General features: G+C 40.6%; 1 protein-coding gene across 1 annotated transcript in view; it reads left to right on the top strand.

The window, feature by feature from the left end:
- The first annotated feature begins 8709 nt into the window (after positions 1-8709).
- Positions 8710-21698, top strand: part of LOC115363647 (T-cell immunoreceptor with Ig and ITIM domains) — a 36902-nt gene continuing 23913 nt past the window's right edge. The window contains exons 1-3 of the mRNA XM_030057918.1: positions 8710-8803; positions 9118-9453; positions 10525-10658. Coding sequence (XP_029913778.1) covers positions 8722-8803; positions 9118-9453; positions 10525-10658 — 552 coding nt within the window. The 5' untranslated portion in view covers positions 8710-8721. The remainder of the gene's footprint in view (positions 8804-9117; positions 9454-10524; positions 10659-21698) is intronic.

Here is a 21698-nt window from a genome sequence, read left to right as displayed (position 1 = left end):
ATGAAGAGAGCAGCGGCGCGGTGGTATGTTTTAGTTCTCATCTGCTGAGAGAGGCATGCGGAGGTCACTCAAGATCAGGAAAAGAACTTCCTGGCCTGGAGGAATGCCAGGATGTTGGAGTGCAGTCAGTGCAGGCTTGTGTTCAGTAATTGCTGTACACACTGAGAAAGTCCATTGCCTTCAGATTCACAGTGCCACCTGAAATCCGGTTCTTTCCTTTATCAATTTATTCAGCACATATGCCCCTTGGAAATGTGTAAGTATGGGAGATGAGCCAGTTCCAGTAGAAAGGAGACCGATTCAGCTTTCATCCCCTCTGTCATCCTGGAAATCTTTTTTGGAAGGAAGGGGAGGTTACCATTTTCCTCCCCCACACCCATATGTCAGCTATTGAATTGATGACTGTAATGAATGTTTAAGCACGGTTCTTAGTTGCCACTTCAATGTATTGACAGGTGCATTATTCCATCTGCACGCCAGATGAGGCCTGTGTGTCCCAGGAGAACTTTGAAGAGGAAGAGGATGTGCAGGCTTGGAAACGAGTTTGGGAAATGGGGAATGAAATCATCTCTGAGTCACCACAGGGCCCTAGAAAAAAAAAAAAAAAGATCAGTCAATCAATACCCACATTAATTCCTACTTCACTGACTCAGCAATCACTGCAGATATGAAAGGAAAAGCCAGTAAACTCAAACATGTTTCTCATTATCACAGCTTAGTACCACTTCCCTGTATGTTGGACACCAAACACTGAATTATCATGTATGTTATAACTCAAAATGATGACCAAACATTAAGAAAAACACATCTGAATGAATTCGTTTGTGTTGTACCGAGCTTTTAAAACAGTGCGTGGCATTTGCATATGTTCCCTGTGACCAGACACCAGACAGAGCCTCCTGATTATCCTACAGTCTCAAAATGTGACACCACCCACTCACCATGAGGCCTAAACAGGAAGCACTGATTGGCAAATGGACAGGGCTGTTTCCGTAGCGACAGAGGGCCGCATTATTAGGGGGCGTAAAAGCTCCCCTCGCAGAGTCTGCTCCAGCTCACATTGTGCCTCCTTAACTGGATGAGACTGCAGGGAGCGACTGATGGGGGAAGGAGCAGTGGGATGGATGGGGAGCTTTCATTCTGCCTCAGAGGAAGGGGGGGTGATTTTTTTTTTTTTTTTTTTTAAATCTCCATAGACTGTGAAAGCATCTATTGATGTTATTGATGCTGAGTTTACTATTCCCTTAGGACTGCAACCACTTTTTTTTTTTTTTTTGAAGCTGTGTGTACAGCAAATGAACACAACTGGCTCTTTGGTCGAGTTTTGCAGTCACTTTCATTCTCACAGGGTTTGAGCTTGTTCTTTAACATCTCAAAGTCCAGTGCCGTTATTTTATTATTTGGCCTTTGAGTGACTATAAACTTTGATTGTGTATGACAGAGGTTTTTTCCCCTGTCTTTGGATGGCAAGTGGCTGGCAATCTTGCTCTGACAGAAGGTCAAAAAATGCAGTGTCACAGTATTGCAATCTATTTATTTTCATCATCATCACTCCATCCATGTCAAATTGAGAAATGTGGGCATGCGTATCTGAGTTTTGAAGTTTAGTGGGTTTCCAGTTTTTTTCTTTCTTTTTTCTTTTTTTTTTTTTTGGTTTGTAGTGCACTGTTTGTACAATCCTGAAGTGCAAGGGGGTCCAATGGAGGCAAGACAAACGTAAGGAGAGAAACACTTCTACAGCAAAACCTGAGATCTGACACACTATTCTGAATTTGATTATACACTTTAATTTAAAAAACAAAAACAAAAACATACTGTCATAGCTCTTAGCTAAAACTGCAGACTAGGCGTGAGTGATTGGATATTAATTTGTCTTTGCCTTGACTTTGTAAAATTCAATCTGTCTTTCCCTCTGCAGATATACTCCACTGAAATATTTGTTTTAAGGTATATGTGGTCTTCGGTGCAGATATTGTAAACAATTTTCCATAATGGTATATTGTTATTTATATTTCCTTATAGCTGAGTATTGTTTTTTTTTCCATACCAGAGGTGTGGTTTCTCCTCCTCCCCCTGGCTACAGGGCTGACATGCTGCCATTTTCGTCATCATGACTTGTGAGAGGATATCCATCTCAGCAAGTGTTGCCCAGCCACATTTATGCTAGATGGTCTGTGTGCAAGTTTTCAGCTCCAGCTACAGTACAGTGTGTGTAAATGTTTTTGTAGTAAAAGTGGCTGCAGTTTCCTTGTTTTTCAGACTCTCTGCTTACACACACGCACGTTTGTTCTCCAACCACTAGAGGGCACAGTCGCTGCAAAGCTGTGGCTTTCTCCTTTTATTCAACAGTTTGTTTTTGACCCAGTTACTGTATGGAAAATATGTATTTATACTGCATCTCTGGAAAAGCACCTGGGTATCAGATCATGAGTGCAAAAGTGCAAACTGTTACAAGCATCATAACCAAAGATATGATCTTTTCCTGTCTGCCTTATGCCTTAGAAATGTGGAAAGTCTAGCCTAATCTGAATATTCACAGGGCTCTTTTCTTTTTTTCCTTAATGACAAGAAATTATATCTGTTTAGTTACATTGCATAAATAGTTCAACAAATAAATTGTAAACATCTAGGTAAGGTTTTGACCAAAGACTTAGAGTAGTGTACACCCATGTGAATTTGGGCTATCATCTTAATTTGTGATTTATTTATGTATTATTATTATTATTATTATTATTATTAGTAGTAGTAGTAGTAGTAGTAGTAGTATTGTTATTATTATTATTTGTTTTGTTTGTTTGTTTGTCTGGGCCTAAACTTATATCACCCGAGGGATCAAGCTTTGATTGAGCTCGGTGCAGATCTCTGAAAGTGCTTGTGGACGTCTCAAGAGAAGAAAGAAAATGATAATGATACAGGGTTCATGTCTCACAGCAGCCTTTGTGATATCTGCCTGCTGTGTTCTTGGTATTTTGGGGGAAATTCATAAAGAGGGAACTGCCACACAGGGCAAATTAGATGAGGAGTGAAGAAGAAGGCTGAAGAGGAACGGGGGAGCGAGCAGGTAACCCAGCAGCTCGGTGTGGTCAGGGAGAGCTTTCAGCTGAAGGAAGTTGTGTAAGAGCTCTGCGTGCAAGTGTAAACAACGACAGAAATAAAGACTGACATCTCAGACACTCATCACAAGTTGTGTGCAATTCAGATTTAGGCCCACATTAACAAGCCAAGAAACAAACAACCAAACAAATAAATGAGAGAGAATAGATTTTAATGTTGAAAACACCACTATTTCTCATAAGTGTACAATTTTATGCATCACCAAGTTTTTCCTTGTTGTCATTTTCTTCACTTTGAGAAACCTGGAAAACAGAAATGTGAGATCTTTGCTGATGTTTTACTCATGTAGAAAATCTACTGAAGTAAAAGCAAAATTCATTTAAAATGTTGTAAAGGTTACTGACTTTTTCAAAACAGTAACTGTGTTAGCTGTGATCTTTAGCTGTGAGAGTACACAGTTCAAACTACATTCTTTTAAAGGTGCATTGTGCAAAAAATTGCTGACGGTTGACTGAGGTGAAGACTGTGTAGACTCAACTGACAAATGTGGACATGGTTCTTGAGATGAAGTTCACCTAGGGCAGGTGAAGAAGTGGCACTTGTCTCTATGCCGACTCACTGGTCCCCTTATTTTCCACACTTATTCCACATTTGGCAGGTTGAGTCTAAATTGTCCTTACTTCCATGGGCCATCTGGGATTTTTCATTGTGCAGCTTTTATTGTGAAATTTGAAAACGACAGAAAGTAGAACCAGTGGAGAAGAAGCAGGTTCCTCTTCTCACGTTTGGGTTAGGGTTAGGGAACAGTTTGCAACAGAAACAATAAACTGCATTATTTTTCCTAGAGCAGATGAGACAGCTCCGCTTAATTTTTTTCTCATTCACCAGTGTTCACCTATAGTGATAGTGATAGTGATAGTGAAAACATCTACCATCCTGCCTCCTGGGAAATGTGAATGAACAACTTCAAATGGCCATCTCTGAACAATATAGCAGATGGCCAGTCAAGTGGATCAAGCGGATGTGCTGCTGATGCATTCATGTCAGAGGAGGATGTAGACGCCTGTTGCATCTCAGTCATGATCTCTGCAGGTGCAGTGAGGACAGAGGAGGAGGTAGAAGCCTGTGGTAATAATAATAACAACAACAATAACTTTATTTATATAGCACTTTTCTAATAGCCGTTACAAAGTGCTTTCAAAACAAGGACAGATAAAAGAAAGGACCATCCGAAGCACAATCACAGTCAACACATAAAACAGTAAAAATAAAATTAAAATATTGGATAAGAGTAACACATAAAAGTTACAGATAAAATAAGAACAGATAAAATAATAATAAGCAAAAACCAAAAAGTAGAAATAAATTTTGAGAGGCAATTTTAAAAGAAGGTACCTCAGTTATGATGTCTGCAGGTGCAGTGATGACAGAGGAGGATGTAGAAGCCTGTGGTAATAATAATAACAACAATAATAACAATAATAACTTTATTTATTTAGCACTTTTCGAAACAGCCGTTACAAAGTGCTTTCCAAAAAAGGACAGATAAAAGAAAGAACCATCTGAAGCACAATCACAGTCAACACATCGGGTAAACGTCCCTATAAAGCCCACCAAATCTGCTTTTCAGACATTTTTAATATATACCGCCCCAATTTAAGTGAGAACATTTTAGTTAAAATGATAGTCTAATGTCTCATTTGAAGTGTCAATAATTGATTTATACCAATTTTTAATGTTTTTATTGTTTAAGTGGTCAAAATATGTCAAAAGTCTGGCATGGGCTTAATGGGTACTTAATGTACCCTTTAAGCCCATGGGTGTTCCAAATAAGCCCACTTCGTGATTTGCTGATAAATACATACATATATTTAAAAATCTTAACAATCCAAACTTGTTCTATTACAATATGTAATCTCTTAGCTCTCAATAGCTATTTTCATTTTGTCTCTACTCCTTTCCTCTGGCCTGTAAATGCCATTTGACATAGGCGTGATCAGCCTTTTTGCTGTGTTGTCAACACAGAAAAAGCTCAACTTTAATCATGTCTTCTTTGGAATGTAGCCAAAAAACTATTCATGAACAAAATCAAAATTAGAATGGAAATTACTCTTCAATACTTAGTTACTTCACATACAATACAATACTAGTGCAGATGTTTTTATCTAGATTTCTAAAGACCTAATGACTGAAAGAAAAACAGTTTCCTGCTTCAACACTAATATTTTAAGGATAATAAATGAGTCAATTTCAGTATTTACAATTAAACAGAGAACTTTGATTGATTTTTAAAACATAAAAACACAGGTTAAAAAGAAACAATTAAAACTATTTTGGAGTAACATTAAAGACCCCCTCCAGGTAAAATCCTCAGTGAGGGAGAAAAAGTAGCGGGGAAACCCCTGTTAAACCAAATATTAATCAGCAGTGTATTCTTAAGTAAGCTTACTTTAAAACATTACTGGAGGTCAACTTTAAAAGATACAGTTAGTCAGTTAGTCATAACAATAAACATCCATTAAAAAACAACATGTGTACAACAGTCATAACATCTTAAAACTTGTGTATAGCCTAACTTAAGCAAGATAAACAAGATGTCAACATTTCTGCAATTTCTACTTTCTCCAAGGTTAAACATAGGCTCTTTGAGGTGAGTCACTATAATGCTACTTGAAGGAAATCTCCTGCTCTACTCCTGGACCCAGGTAGACCTCGTGTCCCTGTTGTGCATCAATGCTCAGCTGCCCCTTCACTCTCTGCCTCAAGACTTCCTGTCAACTCCATAAGTTCTTGCCAGAACTGAGAGATTTGTCATTGTTTCCTCCCTGTAAAGGCGGCATGCTTCTGCCATGCGTGGGCATGAGCTGTACTTTTTTCGAGTTTTAGTCATCTCATCTGAAAAGTAAAGGGTCGAAAATTATGCTAATGGTAGGATAGAATGTAGGCCTATCCAGAATGAGTTGACCTATGCAATATCACTGATATTAAAATTTGGGTATTTAATTATCTGAATTATGAAGCTGATTCATTAGGTGAGGTCAGAGTTAGGCAGGAAAATGGTTCAAAAGTCAAAAGGGAGAAAATCTCCATTGAAACACAGTCAAGTGGGTTTATTTTTTTTTTCTAGTGTCCCCTTTAAGCCCACTTGGTAAAAATGTTAATTAAAAAATAAATAAAGATAAATATACACATGTATTATCTATTTAACAGTATAATAATATATCATGCATACAAAAATGTAAACTATACATGCTTATCATGCTTTATATCATTGCAATGAACAATGCTATGCGCTAACTATATTGATGCAGCATATGGGCTGTTTGCTAGCATGCTAAAACATATTTTTTCTAATTCTAGTAAAATTCTAACATATGTTTTATTTAAAGCGCTAATCTCTTAAATTTTGATAACAAATGAGTCCTTACCAAAAGCAGGAGTAGAAATATGGAAAAAAATACTTCTTCTCTTATTTTGCCCTTGAGCACCACTCCTACATTTCCGTTTAGGACCCATGATTATAGAACAGTCACAGTTGTCGATTGATTGCTAGTTGATGGCCAGTAGATGGCTGCATAACGCTTTAACGGACATCACGTAACGTGACTCACGTTACCCATAATGCGCCTACGTTACCATGGTTACACACTGAGTTCGCTGGTGATGCTGTGCTGTTGCAGCTGTAATCAAGGGTTAATTAGCAGCATTTAACAGCCACAGCACGGACTTTATTTGTAAAAGTCCGGCACTGCAGTGTTTGTAAGATTTTATTTATATAGATTATTCTCCTGCCTACCTACATCCAGCTGACAAACAGGGTCAAACCAACTGTAAAAACAGTTAAAGTGTGGACAGATGAAGCTGCAGCAGCTCTACAGGACTGTTTTGAATGCACGGACTGGCAGATGTTCAGGGATTCTGCTACCCAGGAGAACCATATTGACCTTGAAGAATATACATCATCAGTGACATCATACATCAGCAAATGTGCTGATGATGTGGTAAAAATAAGGACAGTTAAATCATTCCCTAATGAGAAAGCCTGGATGAATGGAGAGGTGAGAGCTCTATGTAGAGCCAAAAAAGCTGCCTTTAAGTCAGGTGACAAAGAAGCCTACAACACTGCTAGAGCAAAACTGAAAGTTGGCATCAAGGAGGCAAAGTGAAGGCATCAGCAGAGACTGGAGACCTCAACACCAACAACAGTAAAGACTTGTGGCAGGTGGTCAAAAGCACTCACCCCCATCCTGATGAAGTGCTTTGAGAAACTGGTTCTCCAGCACATAAAGAACAACGTCCCTGCCAGTCTGGACCCTCAGCAGTTTGCATTCAGAACCAACAGATCCACAGAGGATGCCATCTCCACTGCTCTCCACTCAGTCTTCACTCACCTTGAGAAAAGCAACACCTACACCAGAATGCTGTTTGTTGATTTCAGCTCAGCTTTCAACACAATCTCCCCCATGAAGATGATTGGAAAACTGAACACTCTGGGCATCAGTACCACTCTCTGCAACTGGATACCGGACTTCCTCACAAACAGACTCCAGTCAGTTTGGATTGGCAGTCTCTTCTCCTCCACTCCTGTTCACGCTGTACACCCACAACCGCAACCGCCGACATGGAGAGAACTCTATTGTGAAGTTCGCGGATGACACCACCATCATCGGCCGGATTTCCAACAATGATGAGTTTTCATATCGGGAGGAAATCAACCATCTTGCAGAATGATGCACAGAAAACAACCTACTGCTCAACATCAGCAAAACCAAAGAGTTGATAGTTGATTTTAGAAAAAAGGAGGCAAAGACACACAACCCTGTCTACATCAGTGGAGCTGAGGTGGAGCAAGTGAGCAGTTTTAAGTTCCTGGGAATCAACATAACAGAGAACCTGTCATGGACTTCACATATCTCTGCCCTGTTTAAAAAAGCTCAGAAATGGCTGTATTTCTTAAGGAAACTTAAGAAAGCAAAATTCCCACGCCAAGTTCTTGTCAGCTTCTACAAAGGAGCGATTGAAAGCATCCTGACTGGAAACATCACAAACTGATATGGGATGTGCAAGGCCCAGGACAGGAAGACTCTGCAACGAGTGACTAAAACTGCCCAAAACATCATTGGCACCCATCTACCAAGCATCAGTGATATCGGGGAGGTGAGGTGCCTGCGCAGAGCCAAAAGGATCCTAAAAGACAACACCCACCCCAGCCACAGCCTGTTCACCCTGCTGCCATCAGGCAAAAGATACAGAAGTATTCGCTGCCGTACCACCAGACTACAGAGCAGCTTCTTCCCTCAGGCTGTGAGATTAAATGCACCATCTGAACTCCTCCAGGCTTAATAATTCTATTTTCTACACAATCAATCAATTAATCAATCAAGAGGGAACCACATTTTAATTTCACTATACAACCTGTTGTATAATGACAAATAAACTTCCTTGTATCCTTGTATCCTTATTTATACAGTCTATGGTAAGAGTAGAAACACCGAGTCCCAGTGAACGTGTGTCCCCTCTGGCGGTTGTGGCCCGAAACAACCACATAGACCGTTTCTGCACACATGTGCATATTTGGCCTGTTCCGCGCTCTCTGTGTCGCAATCAATGCAAGAGAAGAAGTCAAGCTCATTTGCTTTTGAGGGCCCTGTGAGTTCACATCACAACATGATTGTCAGCAAGTCTGCTCTGTGGTTAACCCTGACTTCCATCCTGTGTCTCTCCTGCTGCACAGCCCTGGCTGGCAAAGGTAAGATCCTCCATGTCTGTAAAACAATTATTTAACTTTTAAAATGTGTTTCAGTGTGGTTCATGTAAAGCATGGGCTCATCAACACCTTTTCAGCTATCGGCACAAAAAATGACAGCTCATCTCAGGCTCTATAGAAAATATTAGACCATCCAACCCCTCCAACTCATTTTGGAGAAGTGTAAGAGAAAAATAAAATGTATTGTGTCCAAGTGTTGTATTAAATCTATCTATCTATCTGTCTGTCTGTCTGTCTGTCTGTCTGTCTGTCTGTGTCTGCATTTGTGTTCATCTGCCTGCCCCTGCTGATCAAAGGCAACACTGGACCAGTATGGAAAGAGATCGGAGGATCCATCACTATTCAGTGTAAAACCACCATGAAAGATTCAATCTCCATGTCTTTGCGTTGGGGTCTTCATGAGCAGGTTGAAATCCTCTCCGCTGCGAAGTCGACGAGTAATGTAACAATCAAGGAAGACCTTAAGCACAGAGTCAAGGCAAAAAAAAATTACCCCACGCTTGACATTGTCATCAGAAACTTGACCGTGGAGGACACAGGAGCATACTGGTGTCTATACAAAAAGCTTGACTCAATAGACTACAGTCTCAAACAGGAAAAAGGCGATGGCTCAGTCCTCCTGGTGGTGAAAGGTGGGTGCTCAGGGTTTCTGTAAGTTGTAAGTCAGTGGCTTTTCTCAAGTGCATTTTGACATATTTGTATTTGTCATCTGGCTTAACTTCCCTTTCACAAAAGTGCACGGGGGAACAAAAACCATCATCTCAGGCCATAACACATTGCAACAAGCAAAAGAAAAGAGCATGTACATTAAGAGCATGTAAGAGCATGTAAACAGTATTACAAGACAACTTAGTACAACAGTGTAGAGGTGAAAATGAATCCAAGTACTGCAGTATTGACAGTGGTGCTGTCGTGACAGATGAAAGTAATTATATTTTTTTTTCAGGCGGTGTGTAAGTGACTGATGTAAAATAATCGTTTGACAACATTAACAGAATAACTAATGAGTTTGAGAACAAAGTGCTGGTTAATGCCATATGTAGACTTACAGTGGCTGGTGCACAGATTTAAGTATTGCAATGTATCAGTCATTAAAGTGTGATATACATGCAGTAAGTTTAAATTAACTCATCTGTTAGATAGCAATTTTGAGTCCTTTGTTATCATTAATTATTTTAAATAAAAAAGGTTTGTGCACAAGATGTGATTCATTCACAAAAATTCTAGTTTGTTTTGTTTTTCTACTTTGAGCCAGCCAACAGAAATTGTTGAAATTCTTGATTTAATACACAGTTGGTAGCACAAACCTATACTTTAGCACAGTTATGAATAGTTTTTTCTTTCTTTCTTTTTTTTTTCCTTTACTAGAACACCAAAATGTCATTGTATTTGGAGAAAATTTCATTCCAAAGTCAGATATTCACCATTTGGAAACCTCTCAAAATGAGAACTGATGTAAAAAATAAATTTCTCTATCATTTTATTATATGGACCTAATCGGTCTTGACAATACAGTGAAGGCAATTTGTTATACAAGGTTTGACCCACTCACATATGCACATTACTATAATACCAGATATGTTCAACACTGACATTTTAAGTGGAAAAAAACTTCAGTGTTATTGAGTATTGTTGCAGATTAAAAAGGTGGTAAATTCACTTCATGATGAGGGAGTGATGGTGACGTGATTTGTGTCCTGCAGGTGCGGCGCTGTCCTGTGAGGATAAGGACTCTTCTGAAAAACCACCCAGTACTCTGGTCCTGATGAGTGTTTTGACCGCTGGCATTGTGCTTCTCATCACCTTTGTTCTTCTCTTCATATGGATCATATTCAAGGTACCTGTGTGTTTTCGTGAGCGTGTTTTTGAATGCCTGTGTGGGTAGGTGTGTGTTTAGGTGTGTTTACGTGCATCTGCACAAATGTTTTTTGCTCTGACTCACAAGTGCTGGTGGAATCTAAGTTTCCTTGTCACTTATTACAGGCACATGACAGATCTTACAGAAACATAGATCATATTTGTTTTACGATTTCGGTAAATGGATAAGAAGAAAATTTAAGACTTCAGAACTGTGTCACCTTATCATCACATTTCCTGTCAGACTCCCCAAAAATGCCATTTCCCTGACCTCATGTGTTTGAGCAGAAGACTAAAAGTGCTGCGTTTTGGCAGCATGAAAGACAACTTAGATATTATGTAATTCTGACCAGACGATAAATCCAAATTCCACTTCCCTGTGACATTTAAAGCCACAAGACACTCATTCTCATTGCAATACACTGTTTTCCAGTGTTGATTTCCATATTTTTTAGTTCATGTCTATAGGCCAAAAAATAACTAGTTATTCCCTCTACAGCTCTGCAGACATTTAAATGAGTTACTGAGGAAACTGTGTCTTTCTGAAATAGTTAGATTAATTCTTGATTCAAGCACTGACCATATCTGACAGTTTCTCTTACAGGAGTTGTAGATTTACATGCATTTGTCAATAATCATCTCATACACTTTGATGGAAGAAATCAAAGAGGAAAAGAGAAATGGGCATATGACCATATTACATGTGTTGATAATAGCCTGACAGTAAACAATACAGAATATCTAAGTTGATGATGGCAATATCTATCTTTGTGCTAGATCAAGGCTAAACGCGGCACCCAAAACCAAGGCGGGTCAACACCAATGATGTTTACGAGGGGTACCATCAGACGCTAGAGGTGCCAGGGTGGGAAGTGATGTGATGCAAGCCGGCGCAGGAAGAGCCCAAAGAGCCTCACTCTCGCTGTACGCTGGAAGCTCACATGATATGTAGCAAGTAGCAGCTTTCCACATGTTTCTGTGTGTGTGTGTGTGTGTGAGAGAGAGAGAGCGAGAGAGAGAGCGAGAGAGAGAGAGAGAGAGAGAGAGAGAGAGAGAGAGAGTAATGTGCATGTACAGCAAAATGGTAAAATCTGACAACACATTGCTACCACAGACTATGTAGGGGACAATGGGGTAACATGAGTCACTTTTTGCATTTGATAATTTTATTGCAAAACAAATGTGTATTTGTTTTAAATAATAGGTATAATATATACCTCAGGTGGTTGTGTACCCATCGAAATCAAAACAAGTTATCTAATTATTATGGTTTTAGAAAAATGACCCCTCAAAAACATGTGGTCCTTTGGCACAACTTACCCCATGGTAGGGGTAAAAAGAGCATTGAGACGAGGTAAACTGAGCCCTCTAGTGGTAAGTAGTGAGATACTTTTGAATGTTATTAATGTCACCAACTTAACAAAAGCAAAAACTCACAATTTAAAACATAGTGTCTGTGGAAGGCAGTGGCTCTTGAAAATGATATGGCCTGCAGGGTGGTGGCGCTGTCTGAAGAGTTCAAAGCGGTCACGACTTCGGTGAAAACACATTATAGTAATGCTGTTTTTACTTGCTTGCTGACTCAAATGCATGTTCTCTGCATTTTAAGGGAATTAATCCATGAAATTGGTCTGCAGGTTTCTTGATGTAGCTGGCAAGTTCAAACTCTATGTTATCATCAAAAATCAGATGAGCTTTTGCTTGGCTGGAATAACCTGTTCTGGAAACGTCCCTTCGTTTTGTTGCTACATGTCGTCAGTGTCATCCTGTCTATCCTGTGGCAACAGACATAATGAAGCCAACCTCTGACACGTGTCTTGCTGCTCCTTTTAAATCATCCAAAGAAACTGAGCCATTATTTGTCTTTTTTTGCACTACCTTACCATCTTGATCTCTAGAAAATCAGAAAATGATTGCACAGGTTACTCTGTACATATGTAGCCTTTTTAACCTATTTAAACACAGCCTCCATTTGACAACGCTGTTTCACAAAGTGGCTCGAATCCACAAGCAGTAAGTTTGTGAACTTGTTTTGTACCTTACACTGACTTAAATTAACATTTAATAACGTCCAAAATGTATCTATTTTAATTAAGACACAAAACAGATAGCTTAAGAAATATGATTACTTTATTTGACAAACATAATTTTTTCTGGCTCTGGTTTGATTACCACTCTCTCCATGATGGATTTCATAATGTGAGTTATACTTCCTTAATTTGTGGTCACATGATTACTCTTGGTTATGGTTACCTAGATAGAGAGGGTGGTTCATTTTATCCACTGGCTCAACCTACCCCGTTCTCCCCTATATGTGATTTTGCAGTGACATAATATAGCTCCATCTGAAATGGAGAGAAAAACACAAGCCTTTTGGTCAGGCTTATTTTTAAGCACCAAAGAATCAAAAATGCACCCCCAGCTTGGGCAGCCTTTTTTTTTTTTTTATTGGGTTTTTTACATATAGAAACTTTAAATACGAGACATCACAATCAAATACAAGACGACACAATACATCACAAACATCCAACATGTATCCTCCCACGCACCCACCCATGCCCACATCAGAGTACATGAGTGGTGTCCACTTCAAACTGCCAAGTTGCTAGAAATCTATAAATTTAGCTGCCTAATCCTGAACGCTAGGCCTAGTGTTTCTCTGCCAGAGCTATCTGTCAAGAAGAAAGCCTACTGTAGTGGGCTACCAGCCACCACACCATCTATAGATATTGATCCACAACAGAGCAAGAGTGGACGTTATTCTTTTCAATAACTTGAACATCTAATGTTAGACAATTGAAACTTACCTGACTGTTCTGTTTGGCCAGTAGGTGGTAATGCCATCCAAAAGCTTTATAATCCACTGTCAAGTCAGCAATTGTGTTCCGAGTCTGTAACGCTAGGCTACTATATAAATTTACTGTCAGTTTTGTTTTCCCTCCTCATACTCTTCCAGTATAACACGCTGCTCATCCGCCGTGAAACACGCTGTGTTTTTCCTTGTTGCTCATGTTTGTGATTGGTCAGCTGCCTCAGACTCCGCCCCTTATACATGCGCGTTCACGGCTCTTGATGAGGCAAACCTGGATCGACTGAGCGAGTTGATAACCAGCGTCGTGATACCGGTTATCCCCGATCACCATGATCCCGATTAGTGTAGCCGGATAGGTCTGAGAGATCCAGGGAAAACTGAGCTTGCTTCGTGATACAGGCATCAGCTGTACTGCTACCGGTAGTACTAGCTAAGCTAGCTAATAAGTTGGGTGATTCAGGACTTCTCTCATAAGCGCTGGAGCTCGATGACTGAGTCAAGGTTTGTTTTATTAGTAGTGGACTGTACTGGACACAGCAATCCCGGATTATTAGTTAGACTTTTGTTTGTTAGCACCGAGGTGGGGACCTCGCAGAGCACAGATCACAGACACATCACAGATTCGCCTGCGGAACAGGTAAGTTATGTGTTGTCATGCTAACGTTATCTGATGGTCTTGTTGGAATACCAGTAACTGTTAGCCTTATTGTAACCATGGTAACGTTAGCTAACGTTAACGTAGACGTCACTTGTTTTATGTTGTTGTGCAGCTTGTGTGGGCGGGCTAAGTTAGCTATGGGTTAGCCTATTGTTGACTGCCTGTTCACCTATTGTACTTTAACCCAGAATCATCATTAATAGTAATATGAGCAGAGTGATTGCGGAGCGGAGTGGAGCGGTATTTAGAGGAATTGGGGTGAGCGATTCGTGCGAGGTGCGGGGCGCAGGGGTGGTTGGAGCGGGGCGGTGCGAGCGAATTGCCGTTACTGCATGAGTTTGGTGCGACTATTTCTTCCGCTCCAAACTGCTCACGTACTCTGGCCCACATACAGTACGTACCCTATGCCCAGGGGTATCCAGTACAAAAAAAAAGAAAAAAAAGAAAAAACAAACAAACAACGGACAGAATATCCTTAGGAGTTCCAGAGACCCATACATTTCACTTTTGGGGAAACTCAGCCTCAAAATATGACAGAAAAGGTCGCCAGACTCTTACAAACCTCTGCCTGTCTCCTTGAATAGTGAATCTTAGTCGTTCAATTTTTAAAAAACTCATCACTTCCTCCACCCAACGCTTGTGAGAGGGCGGTGTAGCCTTCTTCCAGCTTAACAGAATTAGTCTCCTAGCTAACAGTGAAGAAAATGCAACAGCTTTACATTGATCTGATGATTTTAGTGTATCCCATGGGACCACACCAAATAAAGCAGTCAGGGGGTTTGGCTCAAGATCCTTACCACAGATGTAGGAAAAAGTATGGAATATTCCTGACCAGAAATCAATTAATTTAGGACATTCCCAAAACATATGGCACAAAGTAGCCTGGTCATGTCCACACCTGAGGCAGGTTGGGTCCAACCCTGGGTACATTCTCGCCAGCTTGGTTCTGGATAGATGAAGCCTATGCAGTATTTTAAATTGTAATAAACCATGTCTAACACACAATGAGGATGAATGCACCAATTTCACTCCTCCTCCCACCTTCTCTTCACCTGCTCAAGAGAGGGTGAGGCAGATCTTTGAATATTACTATACACAACAGACATTGCCCCTTTACTTAATGGATGTATATTCAAGCATTCATCTATCCAGTCACCTTGCGGGGAGGACAGAGATGGAGAAAAATGTGCTCTTACAAAACTACGTACTTGCAGGTACCTAAAAAAATGAGAGTGGAGCAGGCTAAAATCTGTCCTTAGCTGATCAAATGAGACAAAGCAACCATCCTTGAACAAATTCTTAACACATTTCACCCCGCCTCTATCCCATTCACGGAAAGCAGGGTCGACAAGAGATGGCGGGAAGAGAGCGTTGGCCACAATAGGAGATGAAGGAAGTGGTGTTTTGCTGTTAAAATGGTTCCTAAACTGGACCCAGATCCTAAGAGAGCCACAAACCACTGGATTGCTAGTTAGGCTCTGTTTACTTAGCGGGATCGGTGCACATACAAGGGCGCGCAGTGATGTAGGGTAACACGAAGACTGCTCCAAAGGGAGCCAAGCCGGCACATCTGCGCCCTCTAGATCTGAGACCCAGAAAAGCAATTTATGTATATTGGCTGACCAGTAATAATGCATGAAATTAGGTAGTGCTAGTCCACCCTCCTCCCTCTGTCTCTCTAAAAATTCCCTACGTATGCGGAGTAGATTTTTATTCCATATAAAGATCGATATGTTTTTATTTAGTTCTTTAAAAAAAGATTTAGGTATAAAAACGGGTACTGTTTGGAATAGGAACAAAAACTTTGGTAGAACAGTCATCTTCACAGTTTATCCTCCCTGCCATTCACAAGGGAAGAGTCGACCACCTCTCCAGGTCCTGCTTAGCCCTCTGTAGTGCGCTCTGCAAGTTTTCCTTAAACAAGTCACTATATTTATGAGTGACCCACACTCCCAAGTATTTAAATTTCTGATGACATATCTGGAATGGAAAGTTGCTCAGTGTCAGTTGGGGTGCCCTATCATTGATTGGAAAAAAAATACTTTTTGTACAGTTAATTTTATAGCCAGACACTTTCCCAAAGTCTTCGATAATTTTGAGGGCAGCAGGAATAGCAGAGCATGGGTCGGACAGAAAGAGGAGGAGGTCATCCGCGTACAGAGACAGACTGTGTATTTGTCCCCCTCTATATACTCCAGTGAAACCCCTAGCATTCCTCAACATAATGGCGAGGGGTTCGATGGCGACATCAAACAGCAGCGGGGATAGGGGGCACCCCTGTCTTGTGCCTCTGAATATGGGGAAATAACTGGATGTTAAACTATTCGTCCGTACACAGGCTTTAGATGCAGAGTACAATAGCTTGATCCAAGAACAAAAAGTATCCCCAAACCCAGATTTCTTTAATGCACTGAACAAATAGCCATATTGGATCGAATCAAATTGTGTATCATTGTAATGTGTTTTTTGTTGTGTTATGTGAAATGTGGTGCTGTCATTGTCCTTTTTGTTTTGTTTTTTTGAAAAATTAAAAAATATATTGGATCGAATCAAATGCCCACTGAGCATCTATTGCTATTAAAACATCTGGGCTAACATCACTGTGGGATGTGTATAATACATTAAACAGACGGCGAAGGTTACTAGATAGCTGTCTACCTGAAATGAAACCTGTCTGGTCTGGATGGATTACTTTATGTATAATTGGTTCAAGTCTGGCTGATAACACTTTCGTAAGGATCTTGTAATCGCTGTACAACAGGCTGATTGGGCAATATGATTCACATCTCATTGGATCTTTATCATTCTTTAAGATAACTGATATTGTGGCCTGTGTCATTGTTGAGGGCAGGGAACCTGTTTTAAGTGACTCCTCAAAAACCTTACACAGTAAGGGTGAAAGCTTAGCAGAGAATTTCTTAAAAAAATCTATAGGGAATCCATCTGGGCCCGGCGCCTTCCCCGACTTCATTTTTTTAATAGCATAGTCAATTTCCTCCACTGAGATCTTTTCCCCTAGACTCAACCGGTCAGTCTCATCAAAAGTGGGGGTTTCCAGTCTACTGAAGAAGTCCTTTACCTCATCCAGATTACAGGCCTCAGATGAGTACATTTCTTTATAGAAGGATTCAAACTGATCATTTATCCCTTTTTGATCAATAATAGCATCACCTGTCATATTTCTAGTTGCAGTTATCTGTCCTGCCGCAGCCGACAATTTCAGTTGGTGCGATAACAACTTACTTGCCCACTCCCCATGTTCAAAGTGAGTCTGCTGAGATTTTAAGAACAGATCTTCATTTGTCTCGTTGGCTAAGGCGTCAAACTCATCCTGGAGTGAAATCCTCTCTCTGTATAATTCTTCTGATGGATTCATCAAGATCTATCTCTTTTATTCTGTTTAACAATTCTGATGTACGCTTTAATTTCTTTTTATTTTCACTAGCACTATATGAAATTATTTGGCCTCTCAAGTAGGCCTTTAAAGTTTCCCACAGAGTAGTCTGACTTATCTCTGGGGATTCATTAATTTCAAGGAAAAAATCGATTTGTGCATCCACAAAACCAATAAACATTTCATCCGACAGAAGTCTCGGGTTTAGACACCAGGTACGCTGAGGCAAGATATTGTCTGGAAAACATAGTTTTAAAAGAACTGGACTATGATCTGAGATAACTATACTTTTATAGTCTACGGATTTCACCAAAGGGAGAAGTTTACCATCTAACAAAAAATAATCGATCCGTGAATATGTCTGGTGTACTGGTGAGAAAAAGGAGAACTGTTTGTCATTGGGGTACTTAAATCTCCAAGGGTCCACCATTCTATATGCCTGCATAAAGGTACTTATGATGCGAGCTGATGTGCTCAGGCTTGTGGATTTAACCCCAGAACGGTCCTGCTTAGACAGCACAGTATTGAGGTCCCCTCCCAATATCAAGCAGTGTTTATCTAGGTTTGGTAGGAGTGTGAAGAGGTCGCTATAAAATTGGGCATTATCCCAGTTGGGACCATATATATTGGCTAACACCACAGGCATATTAAAGAGATTTCCCAGTATGATCAAGTACCTTCCGTTCCTATCGCTAATAATGTGGGATTGAACAAATTGAACATTTTTATGTATCAAAATAGCCACTCCCCTGCTTTTGCTGTTGAAGTTAGAATGGAATACTTGTGTAAAACCACCTCTATAAAGTTTAGTATGATCTTTATTTGCTAGGTGCGTCTCCTGTAAGAAAGCTATGTCAACCATTAAATTGTTCAGATGCGCAAATATCTTACCTCGTTTTCCCAATTGATTTAGGCCACGGACATTCCAACTAACCACATTCGTGTCGGCGCTACCTATGTTACCTCTGCCCGAAGCCATGTCATGATTCTGTCACTTGTGTTCGCTATCGAAACCCCTGCCAACCTGCAACTCCACCTGTCAGGCTGTTGCCTTTCATGCACTGTAACCTCTCTGTACTCCTGTGACTGGCATGGAAACAAATATGTAATGAAAAAATACATAAATAGATAGATAAGTAAAAAAAAAAAAAAATGCCCCTGGGCACACACAAACACTATACATACACTAAACAAGACAAACAGCACAATGCAGATAAATGTAGAGGAGGTATAGGCTGGTAAGACCCTGGGACAGGGCCCTAGAGTTGGTCTTAACCCCATCAAAGACCACTCTCTTCCTACTCAAGCCTAATAGTCCAGCAGCTATGTGCAATATTTTGATGGAATCGTGCACTTCACGATACAAGCATGAAATTTGGCACACTGTTAGAGCATGCCCTAAGGATCATTTTTGGCTATAGGGCCATCGCAGATTTGTCCCGTGGTAACCGTGGCAACCATTTTGCAAAATGGCTGACACCTGCTGTGATTTTACCTGTAACTCAGGTTCTAGACCACCTAGGATCTTGATCCTGGTGGCTAATCCTACATTTTCAAGGATGAGGAATACAGTGGTACTATTTACAACATGCTAGCAACTACCTAACTACATATTTCCAGCATTCAGTTAATTAAATAATAGTAAAAACCATCAAAATATGTATTTCGGTATAGAGTATACTGTACATGTTTTCTAAGATGTTGACAGATATGCCATGAAATGCATGTGTGTTATGGCAATGGCCAAAGTGGAACTATACAGCAGTACAGAGACAGGATACCATTTAGCCTAAAGGCATTTTTAACAAAGCCAAAGAGGAAAGAAAGTGTGACAACACAAAGTTGCGTATGATGACACAGTCCACCACAGTAGCAAAGGGCAGTGCACTGAAGTGCTGCCTCAGCACATTTGCATCTTCCACAACTTCCCTTTTTGCAACCACAGTGGAGGAGGTTGCCAGGAAGGAGAACAGCTCAGCTTTGTTCTCATCAATACGTAGATACTCAATGTGTCAACGAATTCCCTTCCCTCTCTTGCTGCATGTTTCAGCCTTCAGCGTTTCTAGTTAACTAGACAATACCCCACAAAATTTCCCATCAAGAGAAAAAAAAAAAACTGCCAGCTGTTCTCCTTCCTGGCAACTTGTGTTACATCCGTTGCCACTGAGAAACAGGCAATCAGCACTCATCATGCTGAAGTCATCTGTACTCAGCCCCAAGATACATCAGGTTTTGCACCATGCACACGTGGAGGCTGATACATGTATCATACTACACCTGGAAGATGCTGTGAAGGAAGGGTATGACAACCTCTCTATATGCACAGTTGACACAGATGTGCTGGTACTGGCAGTGATGGCAGCCCAACGCCTCAACATTGCTCAGCTGTGGGTTGCCTTTGGAGCTGGGAAGAGTTTCCGGCATTTAGCAACTCATGAGATGGCGAGGGCATTAGGCCCAGATCGATGTGTAGCCTTGCCAATGTTGCTTGCCTTTACTGGTTGTGAGACTGTGTCATCATTTGGAGGCAGGGGCAAGAAGACAACATGGGATACATGGAAAAACTTCAGTGATGTGACTCGTGCCTTCTGTGCCTTGTCTACCACAGGAATGATGACCTGGACAGTGGGAATGGATGCATTTTCATGTGAAGGAACCAGGTCCATCAAACAGCCCACCAAATTCGACTTGGTACCAGTTCTCAGCTTGCCCATTTGTGACAGTGCTGGTGGACATGCCTGATTTTCATGCTCAAAGAACTCAACCAGATTTCCATCACATGTCTGTGATGCAATGTAGAGCCTCGAGAACAAGGAACAGTCATTCTTCAGTCATTTCTTGTTGAGACTTGGATTTTTCTTGGACTGGAGGCCAGCCAATTAGAGGCAGGTTTTTTTTCTCTTAATGGGAAATTTTGTGGGGTATTGTCTGGTTAACTAGAAACGCTGAAGGCTGAAACATGCAGCAAGAGAGGGAAGGGAATTCGTTGACACATTGAGTATCTACGTATTGATGAGAACAAAGCTGAGCTGTTCTCCTTCCTGGCAACTTGTGTTACATGTCGCAACCTCCTCCACTGTGGTTGCAAAAAGGGATGTTGTGGAAGATGCAAATGTGCCGAGGCAGCACTTCAGTGCACTGCCCTTTGCTACTGTGGTGGACTGTGTCATCATACGTAACTTTGTGTTGTCACACTTTCTTTCCTCTTTGGCTTTATTAAAAACGCCTTTAGGCTAAATGGTATCCTGTCTCTGTACTGCTGTATAGTTCCACTTTGGCCATTGCCATAACACACATGCATTTCATGGCATATCTGTCAACATCTTAGAAAACATGTACAGTATACTCTATACTGAAATACATATTTTGATGGTTTTTACTATTATTTAATTAACTGAATGCTGGAAATATGTAGTTAGGTAGTTGCTAGCATGTTGTAAATAGTACCATTGTATTCCTCATCCTTGAAAATGTAGGATTAGCCACCAGGATCAAGATCCTAGGTGGTCTAGAAGCTGAGTTACAGGTAAAATCACAGCAGGTGTCAGCCATTTTGCAAAATGGTTGCCACGGTTACCACGGGACAAATCTGTGATGGCCCTATAGCCAGAAATGAACCTTAGGGCATGCTCTAACAGTGTGCCAAATTTCATGCTTGTATCGTGAAGTGCACGATTTTTCGCATAGCGCCGGACTATAATAGGACTTTCCAACATAGCAGTGTGAGAGCTCTCAGCAATAGAGCAAAGAACTAGAGATAGCCATGTACCTAAGTGACTATATTGCTAAAGATAGTAGTTAGTGAATTTGTGAATGCAGAATAATCTAACTAATGGGTAAGGTTTTAGGTGAAACCTAGTGGGCTCTGTGTGTGTGCTCCCCCCCCTCACACACACACAGAGAGACACACACACACACACACACACACAAAAATAACTGTATACTCATCTACTTACACGAAGTATAAGGTTATCCCCACAGTAAGAAAAGACCACACCGAATAGTGTTTGCAAATTTAGCTTGGGCAGCCTTTGATGCATTGTATTTTTAATGTAAATAGGTCTTCTGCGACTGAAGTTTTTTTGAAAGTTGTTTGTTTGTACAGGTGTTCATACCATCCCTACAGATGTTTTAATCGACTACATATAGGAATTGT

This window comes from Myripristis murdjan, chromosome 8 (genome assembly GCF_902150065.1).
Source record: "Myripristis murdjan chromosome 8, fMyrMur1.1, whole genome shotgun sequence".
Lineage (NCBI taxonomy): Eukaryota > Metazoa > Chordata > Actinopteri > Holocentriformes > Holocentridae > Myripristis > Myripristis murdjan.
The sequence above is the reverse complement of the archived record's forward strand: the minus strand, read 5'-3'. Positions and strand labels throughout refer to the sequence as shown.